Below are 22,809 nucleotides of genomic sequence, written 5' to 3'. Positions count from 1 at the left end.
AGATTGGCGAAAGTCGTTGTTATATCGAAATACCTATACAAAATACCTACCTACTAAGAAATACGATTCTCGATGTGATTACCGGTACACAAATACAAAAGTAACAAAAGTAATAATAGTAGTCAAAGTAACGAATACTGTAAATGATTACTTTGTACAAAAGTAACGATTTGTAACGAATACTCGAAAGTACCTATAATCAACATCACTACTGTATAGTTCATTATCGAAATTTGGACGGCCGATGTAAAGTTCACCGTCCAAAATCGATGTGTGTGTGTGTGAGTGTGTGTGTGTATTTTGCGCAAGGGGTGTGTTTGCTCGTCACGTAAAAGGAAAAACAAGAGAACAACAACACCAATTTTAATTTGGAATACTAAAAGATTTTTGGAAATAGTATTTACACATTTTAAAAATATTTGGTTAACTTTAAGCCGCTTTACTGTAAGCAGGCAAATTGTCACAGGTCGTGTACTTGTGTAAAACCATGATGCGCGTATTGACGTGTTAACACCTAGTTACTTTTTTGGATTACATAACTTTATCGTATTCTAACGCCGTCTTCTTCTCTTGTAGGCTATTTTATACTGTCGATGTGGCAGCTTAAATCACATGATGCGCGAAGAATTCTACCATAGTCAGTACGGCGATCCCGACCATCATATAAACAGGTGCCACATGGACTACGAAGAAGGCGTCGAATATATCGAAGCCGACGGTGACGAAGTTAAAGTACCTGAGTCAGATGCAGCGGCACACGAATCATTTCTATGATTTTCGATCGAACAATATAGGTAAGTAACTTTTTAAACTAAAACAAAAAAAAAATAAAAGGTGTTCAAGTGTTCACAAAAACGTAATATACAAATCAAATAATTATAGGCAAGTTATGTAGAAAAAAATCTGGTTCAAACTGATTATCTAAATTATTCACTTATATACTCTATTTCCTGTTAGCTGGTTTTCCGTTAAATGTACTAGAATAGAATATAGCGGCAACCCTTTTGTGACGTCACGCAGGTACCTGGTTCTTGGATCTCCCTAGGAAAGACTGACCGAAGACATCGAGACGGCTCGAGAACGCCTGCACCTCCCGCAAGTAGGCGAGCGTTGTTTAATAGAATTCTCATTAATAGAATTCTCTAGTGGGTCATTAATAGGTAGCTAACGTAACGCTATTCTCAATTTAAAAACAGCACAGTTTTTGTACCAGAAGATTAGAACCACCTTTATACAAGACTATTGTAAGAAAAAAATATATAAAAATATCGATAGCTTTTTGTGTCAGTTTTATACAAAAGTTATAAAATTTATATGATCATCCCCACAAACTTCGAAATTTTTTGAAATGACACAACATTTCTTTTTCTCCTTCCTGTGGCATGCTAGATGAGTATCTTCGGTAGACACAATATAATATATACGTAGTGTTATGCTCTACTTTATCTCTTTTATTAGATTGATTAGCAAATTCTTAATTTAATTAATTATTTAATTATTTTAATTTCTGCCTATGTAAAAACAAAACCAAATTCAAATTAAATTTTCTAATAAACTTTATTCTCAGGGCTAATTTTGTATTCGGTGCAATACCTTTGATTTGTGGCTTCTAATATATCTAGTTGATTACTTCTTCCGGGATAAAACAGGGAAATTTAAACACATTCAATATCATATAAATGTAATCTATTATTTACTTGTCCAATATGCCGTATAAATAAGATTTGAAAAAATACAAAAATCTAAATTTGTTGAAACAATTTCTTAATCAATAAATCAAGCTGTAATTCTGCTGTCTCCTTGTTTTAACAAAAAAAATTATTTAAATAAATTATTATGTATTCATACTAAATTTAATAAAATTTACTTTTCTCCCTTTGAATTGATTACTTAAATTTGGAATGACTAACTGCGTTACAGAACTTTTCAATACAAAAAAAATTAAGCATATCGTCGGCTTACTGCCAAAACCAACCAACTCCATTTTAAAAGTTTTGTGAAATCTACCTTTTAAACTTTAATTTGAAATTGAAAATCGACTGAATTTAAAAAAATTATTTAATAACTGAAAAATATTTTTGTCATACTTTTCAATTATTAAATCATTATTTAAATTCAGACGATTTTTCATTTCAAATTAAAGTTTAAAGGTGGGTTTCTCAAAACTTTTAAAAATGGAGTTGGTCGGTTTTGGCAGTAAGCCGACGATATATGGTGCGGATATAAACAAGCTATCTCCGTTTCGACAATTGATTTGACTAACCTTTTTGTTTCTTCACCCCTTCTTTTCCCAGATTGCCTCGTCCTTGATTCTCCCACACGTACTCTTTGGATGTTGCGAAAAGGTCCCTCTCGTCCAAACTGCTTTAAAAACAAACAAAACCTGGACTCCTCGAATTCTCTACTCAGTTTTCTCCTTGCTCGATATCTTGTGCAAATAGATACTAATCAGCTACTCGTTCTAGACAGAACAAAGGAATCTTCCTCGGAGACAGGAAAATTCACTTCTCAACCGGTCAACGATTTTGTTTCAACTTGATTCTGTTCGCAAAGGCCGATTTCACCACTTTACACTGAATTCCCACTTATCAAAAACTGGACTGGTCTCTCCCGATATTAATGACAAAGTGTCTATTTTTTCTCTCTCAAATTCCGACACCACATTTCATCCCTTCCATCGATCTTTCTCTACCAATCAAAAACAACCTCTCTACTCAAAACATCCATACTTTCCTTTCCTAAGAAAACCAACTTAATTTGTATCCAACTTTCCATTTTGTTAAAATTCTAATAGACATCAAACAACTATCGTTTTTTCAAAAAACCAAACAAAAGCCTTACATTCTAAACTCGATAAAATTTGTTTACCGTTTAAAACCTTCTACGAATTATTTACAAAAATCCTATTGATGTTCACAAAACGAAATAATATGCACTTTCCAATATTTTCGAACCATTGTCTGTAAATCCTTTCAAAAAACCCATTAACGAAAACCACATTAACGATTTCACCTTCCCCGAAAAAGCACTGTTTATTAACTAAATAAGACTCTATACAATTTTTGGTCATATACAGGGTGAAGAAAATCTATGATCTCGTGGCCTCTGATATAAATTAATTTTCTGAAATTTTCCAAAAAAAAAACAATTCTACAACAGTACCTAGGTACAATATTTTCGCATTTGATTTTTTAGGTATCGTCACAAAAGTCAACAACACCCAATCCGTTTGTATAGGTATAGCCAGTTTCATAAATTTTATTGGATATGAAGTTAAATCTTTTAATTGAACTTTCCATTTGAATTGGTCTCATTGTTTTTCTAATTTTTTTCTCATCTTATTGCTCGTTCAATTTTGTTAATACTTATGTCATGTCCTGTCACCGCTTCCTTAATTTTAAGATCAAGCCTTTCATCATTGCACAGTTTCTCGAGATACCCTTTTCAACTGTCTGTTTTATACAAATCAGAGCTCATCAGAAAACCTGACAAAGAACTTGTGCGCCTAAAGACAAAACTGAGTTGAATGATGCTACCATAGAACTTAAAACCTTCGTCAATACCAATAAAAACAATGAAATTCTAAACTATCTTAGGAACTTTACAGTTTCAGAAGCTAATGCTTACGATTTATCAGATTTAAAAATATTAGGATTAAAATAAATTAAAAAGTACATATACAATTGAATCGCTTATTATATAAAGGGAATAAGTCCACTTCCGTACGAAATTAAAGTGAGATATACATTTTGTTAAACCAACGTCGACAAATCGATGAGTCTATAAAAGTAATTTGTATCTCTCACCATACGCGAAATATCGCACGATAAAATTTTTGTTGAGCGTCTAAAGGGAACTAGTCCGGGACTAATTACCTTTATACAATAATTCTTGTGGCGCCACCATCGTTTGTGTCATTTTGTTTACAGTGTCATTTATTTTATTACTTCGGTTAGCTTACATTAGTTAGTCTTACGATGTATTTTAGATCTTGTTTGTAACAATAAACCTATTTTTATAAATAAATTAATAATAGGGAACTTGAATAAAATTTTAAATTCGAAAAAAATGGTATAAATCACAACAGATCATAATTTAGAACGTGTATCACAAATAAAAAAGTTTTGTTTGTCTTTCGTTTGGCCCCTAAAGACGACTAAAAATTCAACTTATACCAGCCACCCCAAAACGCGTCGTGACGTCACGGGGTTGTATGTTTATATTCTACACCAATTGTATATATAATTTTTTCTATACCCGTGTTAAAAATGCCATTTTTAGCACTCCATACGAGCGTTAAAAATGCTACTTTAAGGCACTAGTGCTTTAAAAAAAATTTTTCTACGAGCGTGCAAAAATGTCTACTATCGCGCACGCATTTTAGTTTAGAAAATTTCACTTTTCCGCACGCGTGTTATTTTTCTGCACACGTGTTACTTTTCCGCACGCGGTTTTTACTTCTCCGCACGTGTGTTAATTTAAATATGTTAATATGACCTTAAAATAATTAAACTAAAATTTAGATATTATTTACTAATTTATTTCAAATATAACTTATTGTGTTCCTGTTTTAATGAAATTAACGCGACAATTCGATGAAATAAAATTATTTTGACATAATATTCGGAAGTCAAATCGGTAGACAGTAACAGTCGTTTTGAATCATCGTCATGGAAACCAAGATCGTCGTCATGCTAACTAATTATATTGAAAGCTTTGTTTTGACAACCTTTTCAAAGAATTAATTTGTGTATGTATTTTCATATTAATTAAATTAATTCATTAAGATTTGGTCATTTTTTAAAGACTCGTAAAAAAATATTGTTCCTAACTCTTGCAGAAAGTCTCTTTTCCGCACTCGACTTCTTGCCGAACTCCCGCTTCGGGTCGTTCGGCAAACTGCAGTCGCGTGCGGAAAAGAATGACTTTCTGCACTTGTTAGGAAAATAACTATTAAGGCACTGCAGTTCGTACTGACCGTATAGACAATTTTGATGTAATGTCAAAAAAATATAAAAATGGAATGTCAGTCACGTTCAAGTAAAAGTTTTTGTAAATATTTTCCTGTAATTACGTTTGTAGAAAAAATATTGTATGATATGCGTGATAAAAAGTACATTTTTAAGGCACTTATGTGAATTGCAGAACTCGCTATCGCTCACTCTGCAAACTTTCACATGCGTGCCTTAAACGTGTACTTCTAACACTTATATCATAAATAACTATTAAATTACAGATTATAAACGTCAGTATAAACGAGTACAGCATCACAAATTAATTAAAATATTAAAGGATAAAGGAGTTGATAGTCAAGATGTACGAATCATAGAAAAATTATACTGGCGTCAAACAGCGAGAGCTTGCATTAATGGAAAATCAACAGAAATATGCAAAATAAAAAGAGGTGTCAGACAGGGTTGTATACTGTCCCCACTGTTATTCAATTTATATTCAGATATAATATTTAAGGAAGCGCTGCATAATTTGGAATGGGGTGTGAAAGTTAATGGAATTCTGATAAATACAATCAGATATGCAGACGATACAGTTATTTTAAGTGATGATATGAATGCATTACAGCACCTTTTAAATGCTATTGATACAGTGGGAAGAGAGTTTGGCCTAAACATAAACTGTTCAAAAATAAAATACATGGTATTTAGCCGTTTAGGCCATCAAGATTCACGGTTATATGTTGATGGTCATATAATTAAAAGAGTACCCATTTTTAAATATCTTGGTTGCCATATTACTGAACATCTAGATCCAGATAAAGAGATAAAATGTAGAATCGAGATAGCCCGCACGACATTTTTAAAAATGAGGTCATTCTTCTGTAATGATAACTTGAAACTTCAACTTCGAAAGCGCATGATTAAATGTTACATTTGGTCAGTCCTCTTGTATGGTGTCGAAGCATGGACATTAAAAATATCCACCATTAATCGTTTGGAAGCCTTTGAAATGTGGCTGCACAGACGTACACTGAAAATAACATGGACGGCTATGCTGACAAATGTAGCAGTCCTTAAGAGAGCAAATGCTGCCCGCGAGCTGCTTATTAACATCAAATATAGAAAGATGGCCTATTTTGGACAAGTAGTAAGGGGAGACCGGTATAGTATTATTCAACTTGTTATGATGGTTAAAATCGAAGGACGCAGAGGAATTGGTAGAAAACAAGCCTCTTGGTTGAAGAATATTCGGGAGTGGACAGAAATAAAGAAAGCAGAACAACTATTTAGAATAGCTCGAGACAGAGACAGTTTCGCCATGTTAATCGCCAACGTCAACGGCACTTGATAGGGCACATTAAGAAGAGGAAGAAACGTCAGTAGAAAATACAGTTATGTGACGTTACAGATGTTTTTGATCGTTTGAACTATTCATAGAAAATTTGTATTTTACAAAATGGTTTTATTTTCAATAGTAAACCTTCTTTCCTTTCCTTCAAAAACTGTATCAAACTGCAATCTCAACAAACTGGTATATTATATTATAATGACATACGGTAAATGTCATTAGAATATAAATATATTTCCTTTATTCCCCGACGACGATCTGGCTAAATACCCAAGTAGGTGGAGACCAATAAACTAAAGAAGAAGAAGAAGAATATACGTAAATATAACCATAAACTGAACCACACAATTTAACTATGTGACGTCACGGGTCGTTTGAACTATTTTAAGATATAGAAGACTTTAAATTTGTACTTTTAAGTTATTATGAGTTTTTGAAGCGTGACATTTTGGAAATCTCATTTTTGTACAAAACTGAACATTATTATGTAATAAAAAAATGTGCAAGTTTCCTATTAAACTATAGTGAAGCAGCATTATTTCGCCTTTTATTCATTGATTGTACAAAGGAAACAAGTTCCAGCCTTTAAAAATGACTTTTTGGCCTTAATAGTTTTCAAAGCCAAGTTTGCTGTATCACATGTCACTCTACTAGTCTCCTTCTACATTTCAGCTGTAGAACAAAATTTGATAGGTCATCAAGTTTCTAAACTAAACAGTATTTTTCGTTTTTCTCAATACTAAGTACTGTGGACTTATACCCTTAACCCGGCATTGGTCGCTAGGTAGATTGTTACGCGAGTGGTCGCGCGTAAAATTTTCTCTCACATATCCAACTTTTGCCTTCCTTTACACAATTTTACAAAAAAGATGAGGTTTCATCAACGATAAAGCCATTTGCTTTAAAAAGACACGACGTTTTTCTGTTTTATTATTATTATCTTTAAATAAAATGTGACTATTGATGCCGCCAATATTTAACATTGAAAAATATATGGTAAGTGACCATCTACAACTAACCCGTGAAACAGAATATAGGATTTTCATATCATCGACCACATCCACGGCGCCTTTTATTACATCATAAAAGGATATTATTTTAGGTTTTAAGGGGAAAAATAAAATTAATTTTTGTACACAGTTGGTGACGCCGGTGGTCGCTTGATGACAGAATCTCTCACATGAAGCGCACTGACTCAACAACATGGTGATACTAAAAAACTGAGTCACTATCTGAGCGGACGAGTCTATTAGATTGTCGAAGGAGGATAGTTAGGAGACTAGAAGGAACTACAGCGCGTATAATTTCCCAGAAAAGAAGTTGTGCGAAATTTTCTGAAACCGTAAGAGAAAATCTCATATAGCGACCACTGGCGGCTTAATACAATAAGCGCTTCAATTATTCTGACACTGCGACGCATACCTCTCCGCTCCTCAACTTATTACGCCAGACATGAGAGCAAAGACAGAATATTACCTCCAAATTCGATCCTACTGCATGGATTTTAATGAAGTTTTGGAAATGGCCTCTTCTTATCTCATAATTCAAAGTATACCCTATGCCGATGTGCGCTTTTATTTTGAGGGTGGTTCCCACCTCTCCTCAGAAGTGGCTTGAGAACCTAATTCTTAGCAAAAACAGCTGTTTATTTTTTTCTTGAAAACTCGATAATTTTTGAGTTATTTTTAGGTGAAAGTATGCCATTTGTATTGTAGAATGACAACGTTTTGAAAAACCAAAGAGATTCGTTTCTTTATAAATCTTCTAGTTATAATACAAAAAGGGATATGGTTGGTGAAAAGAGATTTTTTTGGAACATATTCAAATAGGTGTGTTAAACTTAAAAGAACAGAGAAATGGTCGATTTTAAAAGTACAATGCTACAAAATATCTTTTGTAGTGCTTGAAGAGACCTTTAAAACGAGCACTTGAATGTCGATAACATTCAAACTAAGCGAGATAAAGTGCCAAAATATTTGTGAATAATTTATTTTAACATAAAATGCAAAGTGTAGTTAACCCCTCATCCACCAGATTTAATTGCATCGTTTGCTTCTACAGTACCTTTAATTATGGTGTTATTTTCTATTTCAAAGAGTTGGACGGGCTTAAAATGTATGGTTTTTGAAAAAAAAAGACTAAATTATAGAGCTAATTTTTAGATTTTTTAAAGATTTTCCTTTTTCTCCATGAAACTCGACAATGATAAAGACATACAGTAATAAAAAAAAAACAAAATTCTTATGTGAAAAAACTCTACTTTTTTGTACTGAAAATTTTTATCGTTTAAAAGAAGATTTTTAAGACAATTTGAAAATGTGCTCTATAGTTTGATCTCTATAGTTAACTGTGCTTTAGTTAGTAAAGTTCTATGCTTAAGTTTTTGAACATAGAAATAACACTATAATAAAAGGTATTGTAGAAGCAAAACGATGCATTTTAATCTGGTGGATGAGGGGTTAACTATACCTCGCATTGTATCTTAAAATAAATTATTAGTCATCAATTTTTTCATTAATTTCTCTGTTACTTTAAGTTTAATACACCGATTTGAGCATGCATAAAAAATCTCTTTTCACCTACCAAATCTCTTTTTATATTATAGAAGATTTATGAAGAAATGAATCTCTTTGATTTTTCATAAGCTACATAAAATGATTTAAATAGTTTTTCTCGTTAGATGCATAATTTTTAAAGTATTCACAAAACACCGTTTTAAAAGTTGTAATTTTTCAATAAAAATTGCAAATTTTTAACCACGAATAACTTAAAAAGTATTGAGTTTTCAAAAAAATATATACAAGAGTTTTTGCTTAGAATTAGGTTGTCTAGCAATTAGGTTGTCTAGCAATTAGGTTGTCTAGCCACATCCGTATTTTGACAAAACAGTTTTCCTCCCCGGGAAGGGGTGGGAACCAACCACCCTGAAAATAAAAGCGCACTAATAAAAAGGGTAGATTTTTTGTTGAGATATTCCCTACTTATAGTGAAAATATCAAGTAAATTGATGCAATACGATGGAATTCGGATGACTGCACTATATTCAGTTAAAGACTATAAAGTGTAGAGTGTAGATACATAGTAAAAATACATTACTTCAGAAAGATACTCTGCCAAATCAGTTGTAGTGATAATAAATTATAAGTATGGGCCAGGAACCCAAGTTTTTCACCTCGCAATTTTTACAGAATGGATCGATCTGCTTGAAAATTTGTTAATAAGTAGTGGATAGTCCAACGATCAAAATCTATATGATGCCGAAAGGCGCTTTTACCATGGAGGTGGTTGTCACCCCATCTCGGGGGTGAAATTTTTTTTATATTTTGATAGCAAAAGTTGATAAAATCAATCATTCTAAGCAAAAAATGTTCTATACATTTTTTTGATAAAATTAATAGTTTTCGATTTATTCGCTATCGAAAGTGTTAGTTTTGTATAGAAAAAATCAATGTTATTAGATATATTTACTCATTTATGATTCACTCAATTTTTGCCCCAGAAAAATTTTTTCAAACTAGTTTCTTATAAATTAATAACCTACAATTTCATATTGAAACATTTTTTCCTATCTCTGATGGTAATCTTTCTATTCTGAAAAAAAATGTAATTTTTTAGCAAACTACAAAAATTCGTTATTTGCTTTTAACTCCAGTTTTTTCTAAACTAATCATTTTAAGCCAGTCAAACTTCTAGAATATATTAATAATACGTAAATAAATAAGAATGAATAAGACCAATGACTAAAAACACCGCTAATTTACATGTTTATGCTTCATATTTGATTTCTCCTTTTTTTTTTTTCAAAAAAATATATTGATTTTTAAAACGTAACTTTTTATTTTTTATCTTAGAAAGTTTGGTAAAAATAATTTGATAGGTTTTAACAAGATCTATAAGACTGTTAATATTAAATCTTTTTAAAATATTCAGTCGCAAAAAGAGGTGACTTTGAAAGGGTTGGTAAAGGTGGTTTTTGCATGTTACTAAAAGTTTTAATTGTTAATAGCTCATTCAATTTTTACCGTAGAAAAAATTTTTGCAAACCATGTTCTTGGGAATTAAATAAGCTACAATTTCATATTTAAACATTTTTTCGTATTGCTGATGGTAATCTTGCTATTCTGAAGAAAAGGTGGCCATTTTTTTCCAATCTACAATAACTCGTCATTCACTTTAAACTACAGTTTTTTAAAAACTAATCATTCTAAGCCAGTCAAACTTCTAAAACCTATTAATAATATATAAATAAAAAAGACCAAATAAGGTCAATGACTAATTTTAATTAAGGTGGTGATTAGGGGGTTGCTTGCGATCACTTTTTCGCTGAAAAAATAGGGACTGATATTCTTTTCATTATGTCACTTAACTTTTAAGCTAGAGACTTTTTTCTTATTTCTGGATATAGATATTTTTAAGTACTTTAAATTTAGTCCTGTCGCCAGGGGGGGTACAACGGCCTCCTTAATTCAGATGGACTTACCCAAGTTTTTTTTTATATATTTTGACCCGCAGAATACGAATTTTTTGGGTAACAGTTGATCCGGATGTCGATAAGATTGTTATAGACAAAGAACTTGAGGAATTACATAACAGCGATTTCTCGCCAAACAAAACATCTTTTTGTATTTTTTGGGTCATTTTAAGCAAAATTTTTTCGTAGAATGCATAGTTTTCGAGATAACCGCGGTTGAACTTTCAAAAAATCGAAAAATTGTAATTTTTGAACCCTAATAACTTTTGATTAAAAAATAAAGTAGCCATTCTGCTTACCGCATTTGAAAGTTTAAGTCAAATTATATCGGTTTTGATTATTTGCATTGCTAAAAATTTATTATTTTATTGTTAAACAAAGCTATAAACACCTAGTATGTGAGTGATGTTTTCTATGATTTCTCATTTAAAATCTAACGAGTAGCTACAAGTGCAAGCGAGGCAATTTCTACGTAGCATGCGTTAAAACGTATGTATTAGGCACGGGAAACACTATGTGTTTATAGATTAGTTTAACAATAAAAAAATTTATTTTTAGCAATGCAAATAATCAAAACCGATATAATTTGACTTAAACTTTCAAATGCGGTAAGCAGAATTGCTACTTTATTTTTTAATCAAAAGTTATTCGGGTTTATAAATTGCAATTTTTCGATTTTTTGAAAGTTCAACCGCGGTTATCTCGAAAACTATGCATTCTACGAAAAAACTTATAGGAATATTTTTTGCTTAAAATGACCCAAAAAATACAAAAAGATGTTTTGTTTTGCGAGGAATCGCTGTTATGTAATTCCTCAAGTTCTTGGTCTATAACAATCTTATCGACTTCCGGATCAACTGTTACCCAAAAATTCGTATTCTACGGGTCAAAATATATAAAAAAAATTAGGTAAGTCCATCTGAATTAAGGAGGCCGTTGTACCCCCCCTGGCGACAGGACTAATTAGCTTGAATAAGTTGTTCTCGAAATATGCATAATTTTCCCGACTTTTGACTTTGAAACTACAATATTTAGCATTTGACGAAGAAGAGCCATCATATAATAAACTATAGCTCGATTACTATTGGTCTTATAGAAAATTTAAGAAAACGGTTTTGTTTATTTTTTCAAAAGGTACTTTTTTGTTAAGTAAAGTTGTTTTGATAAAATGAAAACTTTTGGAGATATTAGCAGAAAACATTTTTAAAACATTGATTTTTTCGATATAAAACTAATACTTTCGATAGCGAATAAATCAAAAACTATCAATTTTATCGAAAAAATGTATAGAACGTTTTTTACTTAGAATGAACCTTTTCGCCAACTTTTGCGAATAAAATATAAGAACAAATTTCCACCCCAGAGATGGGGTGGCAACCACCCCCATGGTAAAAGCGCATTTTGGCATGATATAGATTTTGATCCTTGGACTATCCACTACTTATTCTCAAATGTTCAAGTAAAGCGATCCCTTCTGTAAAAATTGCGAGGTTCTGCCCTATTTTAAGCTTCATTACTTGGACTAATAATAAATGTTGTGTAAGTTCTAAAAACAAAAGTTGTTAATGTTTTATTGTTAAATAAAATTAACTTCGATCAAGTAACCGTCGAATCCATCACGTATTCCTGTGTCGTCTTTCTGTTGCCGCTCTAGATTTTTTTTTATATCACTAATATTTTAAAGTTTTGGGAGTTGCTGCTGCGTCATAGAAGAGGATTGATTAACGACTTGTCTGCTTTGTCTGGTGAAACATATATTTGTCATGGAATGTTTTTTATGGATGGCCGGTTAGGCATGTTCTGTCTCTTTAGGTCATGAAAATATTTCATGACACATGAAAACACATAAATATTATTTTAAAAAATTTCTTTCATGCTCCTCGAATACATGCAACAATTTTGATCGTGCCTTGTCAAAGTGCTATCGTTGATTAGCTACGTTTCTAGATTTAAACTTTTCCAATATGTTTAATGTTTTTTGTTTGAGTACTTATATTTATTCACTAACAATTTGGTACCTACGTTTTTGTTTATTCTCGTTTTCTTTAACTTATAGTCCACGTGGCGAGACCGCTCCCGTCTGAAGAAAATTCTGATTCGACTTTTTTGTGGACTTCTATTCAAAAATGTCCCCTTTAAACAAATCTGAAGGATGCCGGACGGAATTTTTGGACAGAAATTGTTTAAACATTTTTTTCCAAATACAAAAGATCATATTTTTTGCCCTGGAATATATTTTTTAGGTTTTTTGGGTCATTCTAAACAAGAAAGGTATCGTGTATTTTTTCTAAAAAATTCGTACTTTTCCAGTTATAGGCGATTTAAAATCTATTTAAAATGTGAACATACTCATTTTCGAGGCTTAAAAACTCATATTTAGGTTAGTGTTTTTGAGGTTGCCAGATACATAAGTTGAAATTTAAACATTTAGTTTTAAGATTTTGATCGGGTTTTTAAAAAGTTGTTAATTAGACCTTAATTTAGACCGTTGTTTCTAATTGTTAAATGTGCGTGTCCATCCGATTTTTTTGTCGTTGCGGCGCACTTTACTTTAGCAGTCTCCTATTTTCCTCCAAAATATATAATTTTTAAGATTCTTTGGAACCTTCTAAATATAATAAGTTTGTTATCATTTTTATCAAAAGTTAAGGGTTTTAAAGTTATAAGGGATTTAAAATCCAAAAATGCGTATTTTGGCATTTTTCGGATTTTAAATCGATTATAACTCTAAAACTATTAACTTTTGGGAAAAATCACAAAGAAACCTATTTTATTTAAAATATCCCAAAGAATCTAAAAAAATATTTTTCGGAGGAAAATAGGCGATTGTTGAAATAGAGCGCGCCGCACCGGCAAAAAAATCGGATGGACACGCATAATTCACCATTAAATTACAACGGTGTGAATTGACGTTAGACCCGCCCACTCTTTAGAATCTTGAAAATGAATGTTTGAGCGACAATTTAAGCACTTGGTAACCTCAAAAATACTAATTTAAATATGAGTTTTTCAGCCTCGAAAATGCGGATTTTTGCAGTTTTCAGATTTTATATCGCCTATAACTCGAAAACTATCAACTTTCTTTCAAAATAAGTTATCAATCGAAGTAGCAGAGAAAACGACAGCAAATATCGTTCCCATGACACCATATTGACAACAGGTGGAGTACTTTTTTGGTTACAACCTCCTGAGATTTTCAAAAATTATAAATCATACAGGATGCCGGGGAAATTAAGATGAGAGAATTTTAAATAATTCACAACCCATCTGCTCAGCGTGGTAAAAGTTTTAACAAGAAAGATTCCTTAATACTCAACAAAAGGTAAATGAATTAAAATGTATAAACATTTTCAATTTCTTTGCGACACGAAAATGCAACAGCTGCATAATACTCTGGTTAAATCAGAGAGTGCAGGAAGAGGCTATACCGGTTTCGGTGTTTTTTTCCTCCTCATCAGTAGTCCCATATCCTCTTTTCTCCGATTTCCCCAGGTATCACACTTTGGGCCTTTCCGAATTGCAAAGAACGAAATGCCGCGGATGAACTAGAACCATCTACCGAAAAACAAAATAAGTCATCAATCGAAGTAGCACAGAAAACGACAATGAATATTGTTCCCATACCACCAGATTGACAACAGGTGGAATACTTTCTTTGGTTACACCTCCTGAGATTTTCAAAATTTATAAATCATACAGGATGCCGAGGAAATTAAGAAGAGAAAATTTTAAATAATTCACAACCCATCTGCTCAGCGTGGTAAAAGTTCCAACAAGAAAGATTCCTTAGTACTCAACAAAACAGAAAATGAATTAAAATGTATAAACATTTTCAATTTTTTTGCAACACGAAAATGCAGCAGCTGTGTAATACTCTAGTTAAATCGAAGAGTGCAGGAAGAGTCTATACCGGTTTCGGAGGTATTTTCCTCCTCGTCAGTAGTTCCATATCCGACTATATATAACTTTCCCATATAACTTTCATATATAATTTTCATAAATTATATATAACTTTCTTTCAAACCGAATCAGAAATTCTTTCAGACGGGAGCGGTCTCACTACATGGACTATTATAAAATTTCATAATTTTAATAATTTTTCAGTAAACCTTTGTAATATTAACCCGATTTATTAGTTAATAATTGGACATTGTCGGTATTTCTAGAAATTCGTAATTAAATTCCACGTACAAGATAGATAATATAATAGTATCGTAAAAAAATACCTTATTTTTTTCCACAAATTGTTTAAATGATTTACAAGGATAACTTAAGTATAGACCTCTTAACAAATGGGATATGCGTAATATATGAATCGAGTACATACCAGTTATAAAGAGAAACGTCGCAATCCATTAACAAGAACAGGACTAAATCCGCCAAGAATCGTCGTGGAAAAACTTTTATAAACTTACCAGCTTTTCAAACAATAAACATATTTTCCTCGGAAAATCAAAAAAAATTTTGAGAGTTTATAATCGAGAAATTAAAATTTAGGAAATCGATTTTTCTAACTTTTTCTAAATTCTTTTGATATATTGTGCTTCTGCTACTTGCAGAGTCATCGTGAGACATAGACAAATATTCTTAAAATGGTGCATTTTTGGCCTTAAATTATTAATAATTTAAAACGTTCACCGAACCCACTGATACTTATAAGGGTTGGTATTTTGGGTTGGTATTTAAAACTCAAAATATTTATCAAGTGCCTAGCTACGACAGTCACCAATAGTGTCTTTTTTAATAAATTTCTCTGTACTACCCTCTATCAGCGGACATCAATTGGTGGACCGCGGTCCGCATCAACCGTAGGCTAGTTTTCTGCGGACCGTCATTAAATTGAGAATATAATGTTTGGCAATTTTGCAAATGTTTGGTCCTGAAATTGTGTTCTATGTTTGGCTCAACTTATGTGTGCGAAACTACCTTTTCAATAATGGACTTAATTAATTAAAAATCGGTACAGATATCTGCCAACAGATGCATATCTCAACTCCCTAATGAGATTTAGTTGCACTAAACTCATTCCAAACTTCAGATAGGTTGTAAATGATAAAAAATGTCATTTTTCTTACTGATAATTTACCTAATTTTGTAAAGAGCTTTCCCGGTATTGTTATACTCAAACTGTAATGTAAAATTAATGGTCATGTGCGTTTTTTTATATTCATTCACTCTGTATGTTAAATGTTAGTACTTTTCTTTAACTATAGTTAAATGTTAATTACCGATTTGTACCATGATTATTTATCTTGTATATATTTCGCAATTTCAATAACTGGATTTAAAGAAAGTTAATGACTATATACAAAACTGAAGATGAACAAAACCTTGAGAAAGACGTCATTAATGTTTAAATTATAAATCTCTAACTGTTAAAAATTTCTCAGTAATAAGTACAATACCTTTCGCAATTACGTATGCGAAGAGTTCCCAACACATACTTGAAATTTATTAAAATTTTATAATTTATTATTAACAAAGTTTCTTTTATTAATTTATTTATTTATTCAATTAGTTATTGCCAATGTGCTTGTTAAATACGCCAATCATATAGTGCGATACGATCCATATAGTGCGACGCGCAGTTGCGGTGGCTTAAGGGTCGAGTGGATGCACATGATTAACAATTAAAAACAACGATTTAAATTGAAATTAAGCCCGATTACTCACCAGAATCTTGAAACTGAATGTTTGAGCTTCAATGTATGTAGGCACTTCCTCAAAAACAATCATTTAAACATGAATTTTCATGCCTCTAAAATACTTATTTTCTTATTTTTCAATTGAAGCGTTGATGTGAAAAACAACACATGTCAATTTTTCTCAAATTCGACTTTATGTATTCTTCTCACAGAATAGTAGTTTCTTTATCCATCTGACACATTCAGTTGTGTAAAAATCTCAGATGTTTGATTTGCCAAAATTTTAATTTTTGGACAAATGTTTTTTAAATAAACCCTTCAATTTATAAATAGATTAAAACTCGAAATCTATCAACTTTTTAGAAAAATGGCACAAGATCTTTTTTGTTTAAGATTACCCAAAAATGCTAAAAACATATTTTCTGGAGCAAAAAAGGTAATGTTTCGAATCTGTTAAAAAAAATTAAAACAATTTCTGCTTTTTTCTTTTTAAAACCAAATCAGAACAACCAGACACAGGTATCATTAAATCCGGACCCCGGAAGCATCTAAACATTCCGTATATGTATTTGGAACCTAGGAGTTTTCTGTTGGTTCGTTGCAGCACGCGGTAATATTTTGACCAATAGGCGGCGAGGTTCCAAACGCATATACGGAATGTTACTCGGTCCCAAATTAATATACAGAATGTTAAATATTCGTACACCGAAAAAGATAAGTTTTTATTGGAGTCTGTTAAAAGGGGATTGATTTTAAAATATTTGTTAATGTATTATTAAATAAAAATAAAACAATTATAGTATTTGGAATGTTATTTGGTGCGAAATGCGTATACGGTATATTTAATATTCGTAGAACAAAAAGACAATTTTTATTAAAGCCAGTTAAAATGAGACTGGTTTTAATAGTATATTATGCAACGAGTATTTCATGATGGTCATTATGAAGCGAGTTTCGTATAGAGTACGAGTGCCATAATGATAATTAAATGCAAGTTGTATACACGATTTTTTTCTAGTTCATTATGATACAGGTGGTGACATCATAATTGATATATTATTATAGTATGAGAATAGAAAAATTATTGTTAATGTACCTATTATTCAATATCCACAAGGAATAAGCTTTTCCTGTAGTTGGATGTATACCATATAATACAAAAAAACGAATAAAGTCCTTTATAAAAGGTCTATATTTAAAATCCCTAAAAAGGGCTACATCACAGAACTAGTTTTCGATTGGTTGACCAATCATTATCAGTGCTTTCCTAAAATGGACATAACCTGATAAAATGGTGCAAAGGTTTTAAAATTTTGACTACGTTCAATCATCCGACGCCCTGAAGGGCACTAAGGATTATGAGAAAGAAGAAGAAGACTACGTTCAAAAAAGGTTGTAGGTTATACTCACGTGATCTTACATTCTAACCACAAAAATATTTGTAATTATGTAATATATGTAAATAAAATTTGTAATATAATTTTTTGGTGGTTAGCATGGTAAGGTCACGTGAGTATAAACTACAACTTTTTTTAACCGTTGTCAAAATTTTAAAACCTTTGCATCATTTTATCAGGTTATGTCCATTTTAGGAAAGCACTGATAATGATTGGTCAACCAATCGAAAACTAGTTCTGTGATGTAGCCCTTTTTGTGGATTTTAAACATATACCTTTTATAAAGGACTTTATTCTTTTTTTTTTGTATTATATGGTATACAGCCAACTACAGGAAAACCGTTTTCCTTGTGGATTTTCAACGAAAACTTTTCGTTTATAAATTTGCGAAAGTCTGTGTGTTATTGCGTCGCCGCTCCTGCAATACTCAGATCAGATTTATCGATGGATTCTTATGTAGTTTTTTCTTCTAAATCCAAATCTGAAAATGGCATTTCGATATTTCTAACCGTCTTCGAGATAATCGACCTCAAAGTCTAAAATGTGACGTCACAATCCGGTTATCTCCTACAGACGCACTAAACGTCAGCTCAAATGGTTGATTAGGAAGTAGGCTACTTTTTTTTAAATCTCGATTTGCCACGCATAGGTTATTTACATTTGAGTTTGACACTTCGTGAATGTCAAACTAAATTTTAAATTAAGTATTAATAAAACATCAATGACATTTGATAGTGAATTTAATTATTATATAAAATAAATAAGATGTTCGAAAATACAATTTGAGTATAACTATTTTAAAAGCAATAATTTATTAACAGTTTTAAAAAGGTTTATACCAGTATAAATACGGCCTCAGCTTTACGATAAATGGACTGTTCCATTTGCTAAAAAATTAAAATATTATGTATAACCTAGTCGTTCCCTAAACTCGATACAACTGGCTAGTGATTGTAGAAGGTAATTTTTTTGTTTTTTGAGAATTTTGCCGAAATTGGCAAAATTACTAATTATTTAGTAATAATCATTAACTATATAGAAATTATTTTTTTGTCGAATTGCCAAAATTATTGACTAAATTCACTAGCCAGTATTGTGTCTGTGTACATCCTTCTAATGGAAAAAAAAATATTTTAAGATTTTTCTCAAATTATGGATACCAAGAACATTTTCATTTATAACTCTTTTATTTTTAATTTGACAAATAAAAGTTATTCTTCGTAAAAAGCTCTTCTTGTTCTAAGATTTATGATGCAACCGTGTCCCAAAAGTAGGGGAACGGTCGAATATTTCGCGAACTAAACATCGGATGGAAAAACTGAAAAATACGTGTTCAATCATTTTCAAAAATCTATCCAATGACACCAAACACCAACTCCCACTACACCCCCTGGAGGTGGGGTGGGGGGTAACTTTAAAATCTTAAATGGAAACCCCTAGATTTTCTTGCAGATTTGCATTCGTTACGTAAAAGTAAGCAACTTTTATGCAAGACATTTTTTCGAACTGTGGATAGATGGCGCTATAATTGGGAAAAACTATTTATCATGATACCATAGGTAAATTATAGAAACGGTCTAATATCTCGAGAAATACACTTTCAAATAAGAAACCAAAAAACAGGTTTTTAATATTTTTCGAAAACCTATCGATAAACACTAAACATGACCCTCCAACCCACCCCCTGGAGGTGTGGTGGGGGGTAACTTTAAAATCTTAAATAGCAACCCCCACTTTTTATTGCAGATTCGAATTCGTCATGAAAAATTTCGCAATATTTATTCGAAACATTTTTTAAAAATGCTGATAGATGGCACTAATAAATCGTATTTTTCCAATTAAAGCGCCATCTATCAACAATTCTAAAAAATGTTTCGAATAAATGTTGCTTAGTTTTTCATGACAAATCCGAATCTGTAATAAAAAGTGGGGGTTGCTATTTAATATTTTAAAGTTACCCCCACCCCACCTCCAGGTGGGTGGGTTGGAGGGTCATGTTTAGTGTTATTCGATAGGTTTTCGAAAAGTATTAAAAAATTTGTTTGGTTTCTCATTTGGAAGTGTATTTCTCGAGATATTAGACCGTTTCTATAATTTACCCATGGTATCAGGATAAATCGTTTTTCCCAATTATAGCGCCATCTATCCACAGTTCGAAAAAATGTCTTGAATAAAAGTTACTTACTTTTACGTAACGAATCCAAATCTGCAAGAAAATCTAGGGGTTTCCATTTGAGATTTTAAAGTTACCCCCACCCCACCTCCAGGGGGTGTAGTGGGAGTTGGTGTTTGGTGTCATTGGATAGATTTTTGAAAATGATTGAACACGTATTTTTCAGTTTTTCCATCCGATGTTTAGTTCGCGAAATATTCGACCGTTCCACTACTTTTGGGACAAGTTGTATAAAATTTTATTAATTTTATACTAGGTATATAAAAAATATGAATTTCGATCAAGAGTAAACTACTTTTATAGTTCATAACATTTAAATTAGAATGATATAATTGCACATTAAAACATAATTATTAATTCTAAACTACTTTTCATAATAGAAATTTTCCATATTATGAATTAAAATACGTAAATATACAAAGTTTTCGTTATGACAATGCTCGCATTTTCAGCTTGTTAATAATACATTAACAATAATTTTTCTATTCTCATACTATAATATATCAATTATAATGTCACTACCTGTATTATAATGAATTTCATTATGATAGAGATTTTCATTAAGATACAGATTTTTAACCAATAGAATCGCGATATGACATTCGCGATAAAGGTGGCACACGCGCAGTAACTAATGGTGAGTTAAATATATACGCTTTGACAATTCTCAATATGTAAACAAACTGTCAGACTGACAAACTACTTAATTTGTTTGCGTTACAAAATTAATAAATTTGAATATATTTTTTTTGTGAATGATCATAGAAAAAATCGTGTATACAACTTGCATTTAATTATTATTATGACGCTCGTACTCTATACGAAACTTGCCGCTAGGCGGCTCGTTTCCTACCCCTTATACTCGCTTCATAACGACCATCATTAAATGCTCGTTACATTATATACTTTTTAAAACCAGTCTCATTTTAACTGGCTTTAATAAAAATCGACTTTTTGTTCTACGAATATTTAACATACAGTATTCGCGGTGTGCAAGTACTTGGAGGGGAAACGAGAAACGACCGTGCGCGAGTCGCGGAGAAATATTGCAACTATCTTAAATAATTCATATTGTCAATTGAAATTGTCAAATTGACGTATATTTCAAGGGCGGATCCAAGGAGGGGGCCATGGGGGCCATGGCCCCCTCCGAGAATTTAAAAAAATATAAATTTAAATATTGGCAGTTCAAATGTTTTTAGTTTCAAACACATATTATTATAATATGTATAAAACAGGGGATAAATATGTTTTCTGGACTAGAATTGAACAAAAGCAGTAAGAGAAGCTTCAAGAATGACATAGGATGTTTTATAAATCAAAATACAGATAAGTGCCAATTGTTAGAACGATCTTGGCAGCCATCAAAATCCTATCAATTTTCATATTCTATACACACAAAGAATAAAAAAAGAAATGAACCGTTACTTGGATTACCAGAACTTACAACAAAGAAGTTGGTTGGTATTTTAGAACAGTTAAAAGGGATTGTTTTACGAGTATCGAATTTTATTTTTCTAATGAAAAATGTGATAATAATAAAGGGATGACAGCCGAAAGCCTTGTCATGAAACCTTTAACATCTTTCGCCAAACTCATGGGCAAAGACGGAGCCATACAAATCCATGAAAAAACATCATGTCACAAGGAGTGCGTTGAGGTTTAGGTGGATTTTCTACAAAGTTATCACAACCTGCAAAAGTCAGTCAAACCAGAAAGACTCTCAAAGGTCTAAACAGATACAAGAAAATAAAGAAAGACTACGACCAATAGCAGAGTCTATAGTGTTTTTAGGTCGACAAAATATTCCTCTAAGATGTGCTGATGGAGCTCAGCTGTCGTGATGATGGCCTTCTGCTTCTGGACAAAGATGCTGGAACTAGCAATGAGGGGAATTGCTAAGATTTAAAATCTCATCAGGAGATAAGACTATTCAACGATACCTATCCGCAGCAACATATATTAGTAACAACAGTCAAAATCAATAATTAATAACATGTTGTGGTGATTAAATAATTGAACAAGACATGAATTAGGTTCAACGTGCAAATTATCACTCTGTCATATTTGACGAAATAACCGACGTATCCCACGTAGAACAGCTTTATCTAAATTTGAAATACATACACAATAACAACATTCGTGAAAACTTTGTCAAGTTTATTGACGCGTATGAGAACATAAAAACAATTATTAGTGAAAATCAAGAAAGAGGGGAAGAACAAGGCCTGACAGAGTGACAGGAGCAGCATTGGAAAAGATAGTATTAAGCTTGTTGAAATAACTGCACTTGGATCCGAAGAAATGTGGATGAATCGGTAACAACTTTAATAATACTTTAATAACGATAACTTTTGAATGTCTTTATAGAACTCAAAAGTGTGTAAAAAGTGCCTTCAAACTCACCATTTTAACCGTAATTTTTAAAAATTACCCCCTGCCCCCCTCCCACCCCCCGGTAGTACACCTCTCCAAAAAAAGTTCATGGCCCCTCCCGAAAATCGGTCCTGGATCCGCCATTGGATATTTCATACCTTCTGTCATTGAAGCCGAAAAATTATATATTGCTCCACACTATTGATATGATATGCAATTATTATAGAGGTAAATTTAATTAATTGTATTTTGCTTGCAGTACTGCATTTTAATAACTAATTTTATTTACTAAATACAATTGTTTTTGTTTGCATAACATAACCTGCATCTTATTTTTTCTTCTTACTATTTTTTTGGGCTATGGCCTTGACAATTATCCAGCAACCAGGACTAATATAATTGGCCAATATAATTAAAAGTGCGAATAAAAGTACAGAGCGTAGA

At 31.8% G+C, this 22,809-nt stretch overlaps 1 protein-coding gene across 2 annotated transcripts in view; it reads left to right on the top strand.

Annotated features, from left to right (window-relative positions):
- The window catches only part of LOC114326786 (5-hydroxytryptamine receptor 1-like), a 2,054,074-nt gene that overhangs the window by 1,811,945 nt on the left and 219,320 nt on the right, over positions 1–22,809 (top strand). For both annotated transcript variants that reach the window (XM_050642977.1, XM_050642978.1), the window contains one exon: positions 577–794. In XM_050642977.1, coding sequence (XP_050498934.1) covers positions 577–774 — 198 coding nt within the window. In that variant the 3' untranslated portion in view covers positions 775–794. The remainder of the gene's footprint in view (positions 1–576; positions 795–22,809) is intronic.

Source organism: Diabrotica virgifera, chromosome 2 (genome assembly GCF_917563875.1).
Source record: "Diabrotica virgifera virgifera chromosome 2, PGI_DIABVI_V3a".
Classification (NCBI taxonomy): Eukaryota; Metazoa; Arthropoda; class Insecta; order Coleoptera; family Chrysomelidae; genus Diabrotica; species Diabrotica virgifera.
The sequence above is the reverse complement of the archived record's forward strand: the minus strand, read 5'-3'. Positions and strand labels throughout refer to the sequence as shown.